At 56.4% G+C, this 16,189-nt stretch overlaps 2 protein-coding genes across 5 annotated transcripts in view; both read left to right on the top strand.

The window, feature by feature from the left end:
- Positions 1 to 12,689, top strand: part of LOC119856806 (perforin-1-like) — a 70,676-nt gene extending 57,987 nt beyond the window's left edge. The window contains exon 4 of one of the 2 annotated variants that reach the window (XM_043517170.1): positions 11,001 to 12,689. In XM_043517170.1, coding sequence (XP_043373105.1) covers positions 11,001 to 11,231 — 231 coding nt within the window. In that variant the 3' untranslated portion in view covers positions 11,232 to 12,689. The remainder of the gene's footprint in view (positions 1 to 11,000) is intronic. The other variant, XM_043517172.1, reaches the window with a different exon arrangement.
- The window catches only part of LOC119856804 (perforin-1-like), a 106,583-nt gene that overhangs the window by 82,533 nt on the left and 7,861 nt on the right, over positions 1 to 16,189 (top strand). The window contains exons 1-2 of one of the 3 annotated variants that reach the window (XM_038404825.2): positions 14,499 to 14,656; positions 15,513 to 15,685. The exons of 1 other annotated variant lie outside the window; for it this stretch is intronic. The gene's annotated coding sequence lies outside the window, so the exon portion shown is untranslated. Of the gene's footprint in view, positions 1 to 14,498; positions 14,657 to 15,196; positions 15,686 to 16,189 lie in introns of those variants that run through there. One more of the 3 variants, XM_043517179.1, reaches the window with a different exon arrangement.

The raw sequence follows: 16,189 nt of genomic DNA, 5'->3' as shown, positions 1-16,189 counted from the left end.
CTGAGTAATTTTCAAACTGTGCTCTTGTGGTGGGGGTCTTGACTGTGTTTCCAGTGACACGGCATGTGGCGTGGAGCTGCCCCCCAATCCATCTGTGTGTCCTCCCAACCCCCACCACTACTACAACCACCACTGCCCCCTCCACCACCCCCACTGGCTGTATACCATCTGCCTCTGGACTCAGCTGCTTGCTTGGCTTGCCACGCCCTATTTCCACCCTTTGGGCCAGAAGCAGCAGCCAGCCTAAACAGACATTGTGCAAGTGCACGTGGGTGCACGTGCCCCCCCGCAGACTGTCTACCCCCCAGCTTGCCCTTTACTACCTGCCCCATTTGCCACTTGTAGCTTTGCCCCCACTTTTGTCCCAGCCCCCCATACTAGCTTCAGTTTGTTTGCCTGCCCCGCCCATTTCCTTCTGCAGCCTTTGTTTGTTTGCCCCGCCCCAGCCTCTGAAGCTAGCCCCTTGATTTCCCTGTTCTACCTCCAGACCACTTAGCCCCTCGCTCCGTGTGCCCATGACCCCTCCCATGCGCTTGTGCAATTCCCCATTTTAGTTGCAACCCTCTTCACTGCACCCCCAATGTTGTTGTATCACCCCCTCCCCTAGTGCACCAAGAGGAGCCGGAATTCCACCTTGTGTCGGTGACTGACCCCTAACCCCTGATTGCCCCCCGTCCAGCCCACCCCTTTTGGCGCCCTCCTCCCCTGCCTGCAGCCTAGCGGGGAGGAGTGGTCGACCTGCTTCCCCTCTCCCCTCCTCCTTCTGGTGTCCCCCCTTTCCTCCTTGCTCATGATGGAGGGGAATGAGACAGGTGGGACCCCTCCAGCAGCCCAAGCTGCCCCTCCCCCGCCTACCCCTCTGTCACCCCCCCAAGCCTCCACCTCTGCCGCCGAACCATCTGCTACCGCCCCGCTGGGGCACCAGCAGCGACGGGCACCGGGGTGACCTCCACTGCTGCCACGTCCCTCACCCCCTCAGATTCGGGGGGAGCCCCCCCAGCCGGCGGGAGGGGCCAGAGGAAGAAGAAAGGGAAGGGCCTGCTAAGAAGACCAGGCCCTCCATGGCAGGGGCTGCCCCCAATGCCCAGGCCCCATCTCCCGCTGGGGCGCCCCTCCCCGCTGTTCCCTCCACCACCTCTGCGGGTGTCCCTCCCCTGGCCCCCAGGGCGTACGCCCAGGTGGCGGCAGCCCCCCTGCCTGCCGCTACATCATTTCTCCAGCTCACCGCCTCCACTACCATCTATAGTGGCCGGGGCCCCTTTCCCACCATGACCAGGAAGCACGGCGTCCGTTGCCTCCTGGTGCCCGCCTCACCCCACGTGGAGACCTATGTGCGGGCGTTGGCGAGGGTGGTGGGGCCCACGGCCATTGTGGCGGCCTCCAAAATGTATGGCAAGGTCGTCTTCTTCTTAGCATCGGAGGCCACCACCCAGGAGGCGGTGGAGAAGGGCCTGGCGGTGGGGGGCGTGTTCGTCCCCTTAGAGCCGCTAGAGGACCTGGGCGTCCGCCTGGTCCTGACCTCTGTCCCTCCCTTTCTCCCCAATGCCGCCCTGTTACCCGCCCTCTCTACCTTGGGGAAGCCCATCTCTGTCATCAGCCCTCTCCCGTTGGGCTGCAAAGACCCCACCCTCCATCACGTCCTCTCCTTCCACCGGCAAGTGCAGCTTCAACTGCCGCCGGCGGCGCATGACGGAGAGGCGCTGGAGGGGTCCCTCCTAGTCCCCTACCACGGGGCCCATTACCGGGTGCATTATTCCACGGGGGAGGCCCGGTGCTACCTCTGCCGGGCGATGGGGCACGTCCGGAGGGACTGCCCCTTGGCCCGGCAAGGAGGGTCATCCGGGACCCCGAGCACCCGCAGGGCACTGGCCCTGTCATCGCCGGCGCCCCTGGCTGCCCGGCGCCCAAAACCACCCTTCCTCCTTCCCAGTCCACCATTGCTCCCGCTTGGGCCCAAGGGGCACCTCCCCCACTATGCTCAGATGAGTGGGAGAACCCCGCCCCCGCTGCTTGCAATCTGGCGAGGCCTGTGGAGGAGGGTGCGGCAGGGACACCGCCGGGCATGGGAGAGGACCCGCCCCAAGGGGAATCTTCCCTCCCTTGTGCTGCCCCACCATTATCCCCTCGAGTCCCTGAGCCATCGCCTCTGCCCCCTGACACAACCCCTGCTAGCCAGCCCCCGAATGATGCCATGGAGGGCTGGGCCCTAGTCCAGGGGAAGCGGGGCAAGCGGAAGGCTCGAGCTCCGCTCCTCCCATCTGACGCGGAGGCCCCCCGGAAGACCAGGAAGGGGGGCACTGATGCCGAGCCTTCCGCTCTACCCATGGGTGTGTTTCCGTCCACCAGAGCCGGCTGGGGAAGACGTGGCAGCACTGGAAGGTGGTATCTCCCCTCCATGGGAGTCCCTCTCCTCCAAGACCCCCGAGGCGCCATCTGAAACGCCAGTGTGCCCTGAAGCAATCGTCGCATCAGGTGCAGGCGGGGAGAATCCCGGGGTAGCGGAAAACAATTTCCCGTCTATATATGAGGAGATCGAGGCCTTGGGTCTGACCCCGGTCACCCAGGGGGAGGATGATCCTATGCCATCGGGCCTCGATCAGGGCGACCTCACTCCAGCCCCCCTTTCCCCATATTCCTTCCCCCTAACCGTTGCTTCCGCTCCCACCTCCGAGGAGCCCCTGGACTCCTCCATCAACCCGGCTGCAGAGGGCACCCCGCTGAGAGCCGCCGAGCCTGTTGAGGCGACGGCCAGTGCCACGCGGCTGGAACCTGAGCCACCAGGGGCATCCCTCGCTGGTGAGGAGCATTCGACCTCCTTCCAGGGAGAGGACCCTACAGAAGAGAGTCCACCTCCTGGTGCCGTGGCTGCCAAATCCAGCATAGAGCTTGCGCCTGGCATCACTGAAAGCCCTCTCCCCACCCAAAATCTCACCTCTAACCCTGCCCCTGCCCCTATCCCGTCCACCTCCCGAGATGTTATTGCCGCCCCTGGGGCTGTCTCCTTCCCTTTTCCAACAGATGACTCCCAGGGAGCGGCGTTTGTGTTTGCCCGTCCCGACCCACCAGGGGCTGCTATCCTCCCTCCGCCGCCCCCTATCGCCCCAGCATTCAGGCCAACCCATCAGGAGCCCCGTTGGGGATCCGCACCCTGTCTGCCCGTCTCGGTGGCCCACGGGGCTGTACCAAGGGCCCCGTCGGGGAGTAACCAGACCGTAACCCCAGCCCCCCATGCGCTGCGAGAGGAGTTGCGGGAGTTTCTAGAAGACATCCGTGGCTCCCGCAACAAAGTCCAGCTTGCCCTCCAGCGATAGGGGGACTTTAATCAAATCCTCCGGGCAGCAAGGGCCCTCATGGGGGAGGGTAAAAGGACCGGGAGGCAGGGCGCCGCGGCCTATCAGCGGGTCTGCCTCTTCCGTGACTCCTTACTCACCTACGGGGTAGGTCACGGACTGCTGCGTGGCCCGCCGGGAGCCACGAGCATCCCTGCCGGCGAGGATCCCCCCCAGCCCTCCTCATGGCACCTCTTACCATCGCAACATTGAACACCCGCAGCTGTAGGATGGGTCTCCGCAGGTCCCAGGTGCTCTCCTTCCTTCGGGAGGGGAGGTACTCTGTGGTTTTCCTGCAGGAGACCCATATGGGCCGAAGACAGCTGGCGGCTGGATTGGGGGGACAGGGTCTACTTTAGCCATCTCACAGTTCGTACGGCTGGAGTGGCGACCCTGTTCTCCCCTGACCTACAGCCCGAGGTGCTGGGGGTTGCCGAGGCTGTGCCGGGTCACCTGCTGCACCTCCGGGTCCGCATGGAGGGGCTCGTAGTCAACCTCATCAACATCTATGCCCCAGCAGAGAGCCCGGAGCGGCTGCAATTCTATCAGCAGGCGTCCGCCTTCCTCGGCACCTTGGATCTTCAGGAGTGCCTGGTCCTGGGAGGGGACTTTAACATGACCCTTGAGGAGCGGGACCACTCGGGGACCAAGCAGAGTCCGGCCGCAGTCGCCGTCCTCCAGGAGATAGTCGAACACCACTCCCTGGTGGACGTCTGGCGCGACCACCACCCGGATGACACTTCCACGTTCACCTTTGTCCGGGTGGAGGCCCATCGGTCGCGCCTCTCCCGGTTGGACCGCATTTATTTATCACGCTTTCATCTTTCACGAGCCCACTCCTCCAGCATCCGGCTGGCCCCATTTTCTGACCATCATATAGCCACCATGACAGCCTCCCTCTGCGCGGAGAGGCCGGGGCCGGCCTATTGGCATTTTAACAATAGCTTGCTGGAGGATGCAGGCTTCGTGGCGTCCTTCCGGGAGTTCTGGCTGGCCTGGCGAGGGCAGCGGCATGCCTTTCCCTCGGCACGATGGTGGTGGGACCTAGGGAAGGTGCGCGCCCGGCTCTTTTGCCGTGACTACACCCGGGGCGCCAGCCGACAGAGGGATGCGGCGATAGAGCAGTTGGAACGGGAGGTCTTAGAGCTGGAGAGGCGTCTGGCCGCCAGCCCCGAGGATCCACCCCTCTGCGGAGCGTGCCGGGAGAAGCGGGAGGAGCTCCGGAGCCTCGAGGACCATCGGGCCCGGGGTGCCTTTGTTCGATCCCGCATCCGTCTCCTTCGGGAGATGGATTGCGGCTCCCGCTTCTTCTATGCCCTGGAAAAAAAGAGGGGGGCTAAGAAACATATCATCTGCCTACTGGCAGAAGATGGCACCCCCCTCACGGATCCGGTGGAGATGTGCGAGAGGGCGAGAGCCTTCTACGCAAGCCTATTCTCCCCGGATCCAACCGATCCTAACGCTTGCAGAGTGCTGTGGGAGGAGCTCCCGACGGTCAGCGTGGGCGACCGAGACTGGCTAGAGCTGCCTCTCACTCTGGCCGAGTTCTCGGAAGCCCTCCGTCACATGCCCACCAATAAATCTCCGGGCATGGACGGGCTGACCGTGGAGTTCTACCGCGTGTTCTGGGCCCAGACCTAGTCACCGTCTGGGCCGAGTCTTTGTAGAGTGGGGTCCTCCCTCTTTCGTGTAGGCGAGCCATGCTGGCCTTATTGCCGAAGAAGGGGGACCTCTGCCATTTACGAAATTGGCATCCCATCTCGCTCCTCAGCACGGACTACAAAGTCGTCGCAAAAGCCATCTCGCTGCGGCTAGGGTCCGTGCTGGCGGACGTGGGCCACCCAGACCAGACCTACACCATCCCGGGCCGCAGCATCTTCGACAACCTATATCTGGTCCGGGACCTTTTGGAACTCGGGTGTAGGGATGGTCTGTCGTTCGCCCTCCTGTCCTTAGATCAGGAAAAGGCGTTTGACAGGGTGGATCATGGGTATCTCCTGAGCACTCTGCAAGCGTTTGGCTTTGGACCCAGGTTTGTGAGTTTTCTCCAGGTGCTGTACGCTTCCGCAGAGTGTTTGGTCAGGCTCAACTGGACCCTGACCAAACCAGTCAGCTTCGGGCGATGAGTACGGCAGGGGTGCCCCCTCTCGGGCCAGCTGTACGCTCTGGCGATCGAGCCCTTCCTATGTCTCCTCCGAAGGAGGTTGACAGGGTTGGTGCTGCGGAAGCCGGAGCTGCGGCTGGTCCTGTCGGCGTACGCTGATGACATGCTCCTCGTGGTCCAGGACCCGGGCAACTTGGCGCAGGTGGAGGCTTGCCAGGCCATCTATTCGGCAGCCTCCTCCACGCGGGTCAACTGGGTCAAGAGCTCAGGCTTGGTGGTAGGGGACTGGCGGCAGGCGATGTCCCTCCCACCCGCGCTTCAGGCCATCCGGTGGAGCACGGGTCCACTGCTCTATCTGGGCGTTTACCTTTCTGCCACGCATCCCTCTCCACCGGAGAACTGGCAGAGGTGCCTGTTTAGAGGGCGGGGTGATAGAGCGGCTCCGGAAATGGACAGGACTACTCCGGTGCCTCTCCCTTCGAGGGAGAGCGCTGGTGCTTAATCAACTAGTCCTGTCCATGCTCTGGTACCGGCTCAACACCCTGGTCCCAGCCCCGGGTTTCCTGGCCAATCTCCGGACATCAATTCTGGAGTTCTTTTGGTCAGGATTGCACTGAGTCCCTGCAGGGGTTCTCCATCTACCTCTGGAGGAGGGAGGGCAGGGCCTAAAATGTCTGCCTACTCAGGTCCATATCTTCCGCCTCCAGACCCTGCAGAGGCTCCTTTATGGTGCAGGTAGTCCGGCTTGGAGCATACTGGTGCACGCCTTCCTGCGCCGCTTCCGAGGGCTCCGATACGACCAGCAGCTCCTTTATCTCCATCCGAGAGGTCTTCCGCGAGACCTCTCCGGGCTGCCAGTCTTCTACCAGGACCTCCTCCGGACCTGGAAACTCTTTTCAACAATCAGGTCCGTGGTGGCCATCGAGGGAGCAGATCTCCTCGCGGAGCCCCTGCTACACAACCCCCAGCTCCGTGTGCAGGTGGCGGAGTCCCACTCAGTGCGCCAGAGGTTGGTCCTGGCAGAGGTCACAAGAGTCAGAGACCTCCTGGACTATGACCAGGGAGACTGGCTGGATCCCCTGACCTTCGCTCAGCGCATGGAGCTTTCCAGACCTTGTACTCCCCGGCGCATAGTTCAGGAGGTGAAGGCCGCTTTGCCGCCCACTGCTCGGGTTTATCTCGACTGGGTCCTGCACGAGGGCACGCCCCGCCCACCCGCTACCCCAGGCCCACCGGACCTTTTAATTGGACCCCTGCCCCGTGGACCCAACCGACCCCTTCACCCCTTCACCAGAAGCAGGCTGCACGAGATGCAGCCGGTCTGCTTTCAAACCGCGCCAAGGAAACATCTCTATACGCTCGTGCTCCACACCCTTCACGCCCGCACCCTCGTGTCCCGCCCCGATACAAAATGGCGGGACTTCCTGCCACCTTTGGAGGGTGAGGAGCCCCGGTGGGCCAGCCTATATTCCACCTTAGTGCCAAGGCCCACCGGGGATGTCAGTTGGCGGCTCCTTCATGGAGCCGTGAGCACGGGCGTGTACTTGGCGCGGTTCACTTCAATCCCAGACACCTGCCCCTTTTGCGGCGTGAGGGATACCCTGGCACATGTATACCTGGAGTGTGCCAGGCTGCAGCCCCTATTCCGGCTCCTCACCAATATTTTATTACGTTTTTGGTTGCACTTCTCCCCTCACCTTCTCCTTTATGCACTCCCTATCCGTGGCCCCACAAAGTCACGGGATTTCCTGGTAACCCTCCTCCTGGCCCTAGCTAAAATGGCCATCTATAAAACCAGAGTGAGGAGGTTGGCCGATGGAGTCTCCTGTGACTGTGGGGCCTATTTCCGATCCTCGGTCCGTTCACGTATCCGGGCAGAGTTCCTCTGAGCGGCGTCCTCTGACTCCCTTGACGCCTTTGAGGAGCAGTGGGTGCTGTCCGGGGTTCTCTGCTCGGTGTCCCCATCCGGTTCCCTTCGTTTGACCCTTTGACCGCACTCCTGTCCCTGTTATTTCATTAGTTGTCCCCCGGAATCCTTTGGGTATCTAGGTCCTGTGGATACCCCTTTTAGGCTGGGGGGGATCCTTTAGCGGTGGACGGGCTTCGCCCGCCCACTTCCCGGATCCCAATAAGACTACTTTTCTATAGCCATCTGGCCTTGCCCCATCACAGTGGATAAATGTAAAATAATGCATATTGGAAAAAATAACCCCAACTATACTTACAATATGATGGGGGTAATTTAGCTACAACAAATCAGGAAAGAGATCTTGGAGTTATCATGGATAGTTCTCTGAAGATGTCCATGCAGTTTGCAGCGGCAGTCAAAAAAGCAAACAGGATGTTAGGAATCATTTAAAAAGGGATAGAGAATAAGATGGAGAATATCTTATTGCCCTTATACAAATCCATGGTACACCCACATCTCGAATACTGCGTACAGATGTGGTCTCCTCATCTCAAAAAAGATACACTAGCATTAGAAAAGGTTCAGAGAAGGGCAACTAAAAAGATTAGGGGTTTGGAACGGGTCCCATATGAGGAGAGATAAAAGAGGCTGGGACTTTTCATCTTGGAAAAGAGGAGAGGAAGGGGGGATATGGTAGAGGTATATAGAATCATAAGTGGTGTGGAGAAAATGAAGAAGAAAATGTTATTTACTTGACCCCATAACATAAGAACTAGGGACAAATGAAATTAATGGGCAGCAGGTTTAAAACAAATAAAAGAAAGTTCTTCTTCACACAGCGCACAGTCAACGTGTGGAACTCCTTGCCTGAGGAGGTTGTGAAGGCTAGGACTATAACAGGGTTTAAAAGAGAACTGGATAAATTCATGGAGGTTAAGTCCATTAATGGCCATTAGCCAGGATGGGTAAGGAATGGTGTCCCTAGCCTCTGTTTGTCAGAGGGTGGAGATGGATGGCCAGAGAGAGATCACTTGATCATTACCTGTTAGGTTCACTCCTTCTGGGGCACTTGGCACTGGCCACTGTCGATAGACAGGATACTGGGCTGGATGGACCTTTGGTCTGACCCAGTCTGGCTATTCTTATGTTTTTATGAGTCGTTGCTCTCAATCCAATGCTCTATCCCCTAGACCACGTTGCCACTCAGCTTTTGATAATTAATTACTCAGTTGATATCTTTCATATCAGAGGCATCTTGCAATTTGCAGGCTGTTTGATTTTCTATTCCCAACAAAGCGGAGGGGCAGCAGGTCGGGACTGAGGAGCACTGGCAGAGCAGGGGGAGGGGGGAGGAACCCCAGGGCTGGGCTAGCAGGGGGCTATGGGTTAAGGTGACCAGACAGCAAGTGTGAAAAATCGGGATGGGGGTGGGGAGGAATAGGAGCCCATATTAAAAAAAATCCCCAAATATCGGGACTGTCCCTATAAAATTGGGACATCTGGTCACCTTTCTATGGGTGGGGGATTGAGAGGCACCAGCAGAGCCAAACAGTTAATATTCAAATGTGATTTTCCTGACCAGTGATGCTGGGGCGAATTCACACATTTACTGTCCCCTCCCAGTCCGAGCCTGCTACCCTGACAGGATGCAGAGCTGTTACCCTTTCCTGCCCCACAGCCAGCATTGCTGTACAGTTCCAACCCAAGTGGAACACAATTCAAATCTACATTTAACCCAGCATCCCTTGTGGTTAGTGATGAGAGGGACGCAAAGAGAGGGGTGAGGTGGTCAAAGCATCTGGAGCAGAAGGAAGGGGACAGGATACCAGACTAAATGGGCCTGGGGTTTGTTCCAGAGTTTTAGGGAGGAAGCAGGATACCAGGCTAGATGGGCCCACGGGCCTGATGCAGGGCAAAAGGGAGGGGACATGATACTGGGCTAGGTGGGCCCGGGATCTCCTGCAGGGTGGTAGGGTTTCCAGCCATTTTCCCCAACAGGCACAGTGTAAAGGAGGCAGCACTGTATGCTGGGTCTGATGCTGACCATGAGAAACTCCAGAAAATGACCCTTTGGTGGTGGTTAAAAATAATCAAATCCACAACTCTGTGGTCACTAGGGGGCCCAGTGGCTTCTACAAAGAAACCAGTCACAGCCAGCAAGGACAAAGCTCCTGCTGGTGTCGCTGGCTATAAAACCCACCATCCGGGGGACTAATGTCTTGCAAGCCACGGGTTGTGGGTGGCTTCGCACTTCCTCCTAGTGGCCAGACCCAGCCACGGATTCTGTCCACATGGCACTGCCTTCTATTGGTTCCACTGAGCAATTTCAGTGGCCCCCTATGATATTACATGTTCTAGAGCGGGAATGTGAAACTATACCCCCCTCGTAGTTACTGCTGGGATTACAATACCTGGAAAAGAGGGAGGGGAGGGAATTCATGCAAATTATGTAATCCAAAGTCAAACATGCAAACGAGGTATCACGTCATTTGCGTAACGCTTCCAGGCTTCCTAGATCTCAAAGTTTTCATAGGTGTGCTTCAGAACATGACTGATGTCATGGGTGATAGGTGGATGCCTCTGTCTCTACAACAAAGTTAAACGGAACTGCCTGCAACTGGATTGTCATTAATTCTGGACCTCTGTGTGTCTCTCCCTCTAGGGACATTCAGAACCAACGGCCCCTCCTGGATGGGAGAACCCATCACATCAGCCATGCCCAGATTTGGTGCCTTCATCCTCCTCCCCCTCTTCATCTTCCCTTGGGCCTCCTCGCATTGTCACACAGGTACAGTCAACGAATGCAAGAAGTACACAGCTTTTGTGCCTGGGCACAACCTGGTTGGGGAGGGCATCGATGTGACCATGATGGCCAGGAAGGGAGCTTATCTGGTGGACAACAACCGCTGGCAGTGAAAGGATACTACCTGCATCCTGTGTCAGAACTGACTGCAGAGAGGCCAGTGGCAGAAGCTTGACTGATGACGAGATCAAGGACTGCTTGAGTATGGAGGCGGCCATGAGTATCGGAATGGGCTCGATCAAGACTGGGTACAGCAAGTGTGGGAGGAGAAGAAGAAGGGGAAGGTCCAGGGGAGCTTTCATGAGACGTATCGGGAGCGGCACGTGAAGGTGGAGGGAGGAGAGAGCACGACTGACATGCTCTTTTCCGGGAGTGACACCACACTCTTCTCAGCTTGGATAGAGAGCCTCGAAGGCAGCCCTGGCCTGGTGTCCTATTCACTGCACCCCATCCACACCTTGCTGGCACCGGACAATCCCAAGCGGGAGGTGCTGAGGCAGGCGGTGAGTGAGTACATCCATGAGAGGGCCCTGTGGAGGAATTGCACCCGAAGCTGCCTCTCAGGGACTCAATGCAGCGCCCATGACCCCTGTTCCTGCGTATCCTGAGGATACCATGACCAACACCATGTGCTGCGCGCGGAAGCGTGGCCTGGGGAAGCTGATGGTAACAGTGAAGATGGCCAGCGGCCTGTGGGGGGACTATGTTACTGGTACAGATGCCTTTGTCAAGGTCTTCTTTCAGAGAAGGGAGATACGGACCGGCACCATCTGGAACAACAACAATCCCGTCTGGAACGTCCACTTGTACTTTAGTACCGTCCGCATCACCGAAGCCAGCAAGGTCCGTGTCCAGGTCTGGGACGAGGACAACAAGTGGGACGATGACCTGCTGGGAAGCTGCGACATCCCGCTGGAGTCTGGGGGGTCCCACCAGAAAGACTGCTACCTGAACCACGGCCGCATCTGGTTCCAGTACAGCCTGCGCTGTGGGCCCCACCTCGGGGGCCGGACCTGCTTTGACTATGTCTGCCAGCCACCCCAGCAGAGCCCAGCCAAGGGGAAGGAGGTGATGGCCTTCTGGTGAGCCCCTTAGATAGGGGATCGGAGAGGGGCATGTGTGTGCATTGATCGTTAGTGCTCCCTGTCCCCCGGAGCATTTCCTAGCTCCCGCTCTGCTGACACTACTGAGCTTCATGCTGTCACCCCTGCTCGGGGAACGGTGTCTCCTATGCCACAAGAGACGATCTGCTCCTGTGGGCCCATCATCCTCACAGCTCCCTCTGGGAAAATATCCCAGATCCATCAGACCAGTGTGTCCAATGATTCCAGTCATGCAATTTAACTAAGCAAAATATATATCTATGGCTCCAACCTATCTGCCCCACCCCATCAAACCACCCGTCAGCCAACCAACCCACAAATTGTTTCATTTATGTTATCCAACATAGTCAGCCAGCTAACCACCAACCAATGAATGTATCCAGTGCATCCAAACAAACAATAAATGTTATCTAGCATATCCAATGTAAAAAGCCAGCCAACCAGCCAATCAACCAATGAATGTGGTTAGGCTGTCCAATGTAACCAGCAAACCAACAAATTTATTTAGCATATCCAGCCAACCTTCCAACCAATTCAACCAATGTATCCAATGTATCCGTCCAACCAACCAATCAGTGTATGTATCTAGTGCCTCTGGTGTATACAAGAAACTAATGCCTTATGTACGTCCAACCAACATGTGTAGCCAGTGCAAGCAACCAACCAATGAATGTCAAGTACACCCAGTCAACCAATATGTGCTGGCAATGCAACTAATCCCTCAGCCCATGTATCCATCCACCCACTGTAATTATCTGTCTAGTGCATCCAGCTGAAAAGAGATCATCAGAAGCAAAGCTAAGCCCCTGTCCTATTGTGGCATCAGGGATTAACCCTCTGCAGAAACCCAAAGATATTCCAGGGATGGACATGGTTCTGAACACCTGGGGGATGGGCTGGGCTCCTGGAGGGAGGATTCACTAGGGGACTGTTCTCTAACTGTCATTTATCTTACTTTCCACTACTTCCCAGCAGCTTTGGGATTAATTATCTCATCCTGAATGTGCAGGCACAACCCACCATCCCTGCTCAGATGATCAGCAGTGATGTGGATATACCACTTGCTTTTGGTAGGAAGTCATGCCACAGGGCTGTTGAATCCAGCTGTCATCAGGCTCAGGGAGAGGGCAGTGCATTGGGATCACATTGGGAAGGGCAAATTCCCCCTAATTCGGGGATTAAAGCATTTTACTGCTTCACCCCATCTGCATCTGTGAGAGCTTAGATTAATAGCTCCATTGTGCAGTTAACTGGTGAATGATGGTTGTTAACTCTGAACCCTACTGACTGCAAGTTAAATATCTCCTGCCTGGAAAACTGCCATGCAGCTTTGCAGCTCCACAGCAAAATTATTTGCTTCTGGGAGGATTCCAGCTCTCTGAATGTCTTACAAAGGTATCTCCCTGCTTCAATAAATGTGTGTGAAAGCAAATTTCTAAGCAGAAAGCCTTGTCATTCTTCTAACCTCAGTGGGCTGGACCCAGATGTAGAGTAGAAATGAGTAGCTGCAATACACACTTGGAACACTAGGGGGAGCTCTGGGCTAGAGGGGCTAGAGTGTAAAGTGGCTAATGCCAGTCAATGCAAATGGCTTCTGCAGGGGACAGAGTGGGGGTGGGAAAGAGATACAGGGAGATAGGCAGTGTTCTTAATAATTAATATTAGCAAGACACGTGCTATTACCAAGGGGATATGAGGAATTTTCCCTCAAAGTGGATTCAGCTCTGATCTGGCTTTTGAGCAGGGGGATTGGCTGGCTCAGGGGGCTGGAGAGTTATAGTAATAGTCCTCCTCTAATGGTGCAGCTCTGATTCCCTCCAGCAGATGACAGCCTGAATTCGTAAAGCCCCCAACCGGTTGATCAGGGGTGGGCAAACTACAACTTGCAGGTTGCGACTGGCATGTCAGACCTTTTAATCCGGCCCTCGAGCTCTTTCTGGGGAGCAGGGTCGTGGGCTCTCCGTGTGGCTCCCAGAAGATGTGGCATCTCCCTTCTCCAGCTCCTACTCGTAGGGGCAGCCAGGGGGCTCTGCACGTGCCAGCCCCCAAAGCTCCCATTGGCTGGGAACCATGGCCAGTGGGAGCTGCAGGGGCGGCACCTGCGGACGTGGCAGCGTGCAGAGCCACCTTGCTGGCGCCACGCCTCTGCATAGGAGTCTGAGGGGAGACATGTCACTGTTTCCAGTAAGCGCCACCAGGAGCCTGCACCCCTGATCCCCTCCCAGACCCCGACCCCCTGCCCTATCCCTAATCCCCCTCTCACAGTCGGAACCCCTTGGTCCCAGCCCAGAGCACCCTCCTACACCCCAAACCCCTCATCCCCAGCCCCACACCCCAAGACAGAGCCCTCATCCCCTCCCGCACCCCAACCCTGAATTTCATGAGTATTCATGGCCCGCCATATAATTTCCATACGTGGCCTCACACCAAAAGGTTTGCCCATCTGTGAGCTAAATGCACCTACAGGTCAGTTCCTACAGTGCATAGAAGGTGTTAGCAGGGGGTGGGGAGTGGCTCTGAATTCCCGACCTGTCCCTGGAATGAAGGCTGGGATCACGGTGCAGAGCTTGACAGATGGGGCTGCTCCGGAGAGCTGGTGGGAGTGTAGTTGAGATGCATGGTGGACTGAAGAGGATCTTTCCATAGCCTCCTCCCGCCCCACCACACACCTAGTGGCTTCAGAGCAAGCTCCTTCAGGGTACATGACCCTATGTGGCACAACCCACCTCCATCCTGCTGCCCCTTAGCCCTCCCCCTGCCCTGGTGTCTTTGCACTGGGAGATGTGGAGCATAAATCAGCTAGTTTCTGCAGTGCCCAGGGCAATAGTACAAGCTGATGGGGGCAGCGGGCTGGGCAGAAATGGGAGCCCAGTGGCTGGTGGTAGAGCAGAGATTAGGGAGTGGGGGGCAGATCAAGGACGTGGCGACACTTACGAGACACAAGGGCCAACACAGGCGTCTCGTAGCTTGAACCATGGGCCAGTGGTGGTGGTGGAAGGGGGTGCAAACATTCATCCCAGAGCCCAGATCAGGAAACGGGGAGCCACAATGGCCAGGCCAGGATGGGGCTGGGAGGCAGGAGATCGCAGGGCAGAATGATCCCACCTGCAAGCTACTTCTGCTCCGTGGGAGGGTGTCATAAATATAAAGGGAAGGGTAAACACCTTTAAATACCCTCCTTGCACCTATAAAGGGTTAAGAAGCTAAGACAACCTCGCTGGCACCTGACCAAAATGACCAATGAGGAGACAAGATACTTTCAAAAGCTGGGGGGAGGGAGAAACAAAGCCTCCTTCTCTATCTGGGTGATGCTTTTGCCGGGGACAGAACAGGAATGGAGTCTTAGAACTCATTAAGTTATCTAGCTCGATATGCGTTTGATTCTGATTCCTTTAAATGGCTGAGAAAGTAAGTTGTGCTGAATGGAAGGTACATTCCTGTTTTTTGTGTCTTTTTGTAACTTAAGGTTTAGCCTAGAGCGATTCTCTATGTTTTGAATCTGATTATGCTGTAAGGTATTTACCATCCTGATTTTACAGAGGTGATTCTTTTACTTTTTCTCCAATTAAAATTCTTCTTTTAAGAATCTGATTGCTTTTTCATTGTTCTTAAGACCCAAAGGTTTGGGTCTGTGTTCGCGTATGCAAATTGGTGAGGATTTTTATCAAACCTTCCCCAGGAAAGGGGGTGTAGGGTTTGGGGAGGATTTTGAGGGGAATGATGTTTCCAAATGGGCTCTTTCCCAATTATAGACATTTGGTGGTGGCAGCAATAAAGTCCAAGGGCAAAAGGTAAAATAGTTTGTACCTTGGGGAAGTTTTAACCTAAGCTGGTAAAAGTAAGCTTAGGAGGTTTTCATGCAGGTCCCCACATCTGTACCCTAGAGTTCAGAGTGGGGAAGAAACCTTGACAGAGGTGCAAACTGTGGCCAAATGCTAAGGTCACAGAGCCCAGTTCGGGAAACTGGGAGCCACGCAGCTCAGAGCAGGATGGAGCCGGGGCAAAGCCCACCCCGGAGCAGAATGCTGCTGCTGGGAAGCAGTCGGGTGGAATTATGGAGCAGAGGCCAGGAGAAAAGGGTGTGGGAGATGTGGCAGAATGGGCAAAGGATTCCCGTAGCCCCCTCTCCTAGAGTCATGGCCCCCTGCCTGGCACAAATAGCCCCTCAGACTCAAGCTGCAGCGTCGGGCAGTGCTAGAGCCGCACGTCTGAGTTTCTACAGGCAGGAAGAGCAGTTCTGACCACAGGCTTCCCCTCGCTGCAGCTGCACGGCGCTGGGGCAGGGAGAGAGCATCTACGACGTCAGCGATGGGGGAGTAGGGGGAGACCCCAGAGCTCCCTGCCACACCTGCTGCCGTACCAGTCCGAGCTGCACCTCCGTCCAAGCCTGGGCCTTTGTCATCGGCTCTGCCAGCCCCGGACAGTCACCCCCAGCAGGTGAGTGAATGGTGGAGGGAGAATCTCTGGGCTCCCAGGTCCCTCCTGGAGCTGGGAATAGAACCCAAGAGTCCTGGCTCCCAGGTCTTCCCTCCTCCCCAGCTCTAACCTACTTGACCCCACTGCCCTCCAACAGCCAGGACGAGAACCCAGGTGTCCTGACTCCCATCTCCCCTTCCCCCCAAACATCAAGCCTTTCTCAGTACGAACTGAGGATGTAGAAAGTTTCACTTTGAGATCTGTCAAATTGTGTATTTCTACCAGATCTAGACCCCAGAGGTAGGAAGAGTTTAAGATGTGAAGAAGTTCTATCGATCTATCTATCTATCTATCTATTCCCATATACCCCTCTCATCTTATCTATCTATCCCTAATCACCCCTCTCATCTCATCTAATCTATCTATTTAATCATCTTATATGACTGTTTATCACACTGAAAGGAACTTCAAAATTGATGGGCACCAGCAGAGCTGTGGAGGGTGAGGGGAAGCCCGTTCTGCGTT

The sequence above is a fragment of the Dermochelys coriacea genome, chromosome 6 (assembly GCF_009764565.3).
Source record: "Dermochelys coriacea isolate rDerCor1 chromosome 6, rDerCor1.pri.v4, whole genome shotgun sequence".
In the NCBI taxonomy this organism is placed as follows: Eukaryota; Metazoa; Chordata; order Testudines; family Dermochelyidae; genus Dermochelys; species Dermochelys coriacea.
Note: the sequence above shows the minus strand (reverse complement) of the source record. Positions and strands in the feature narration are given on the sequence as shown.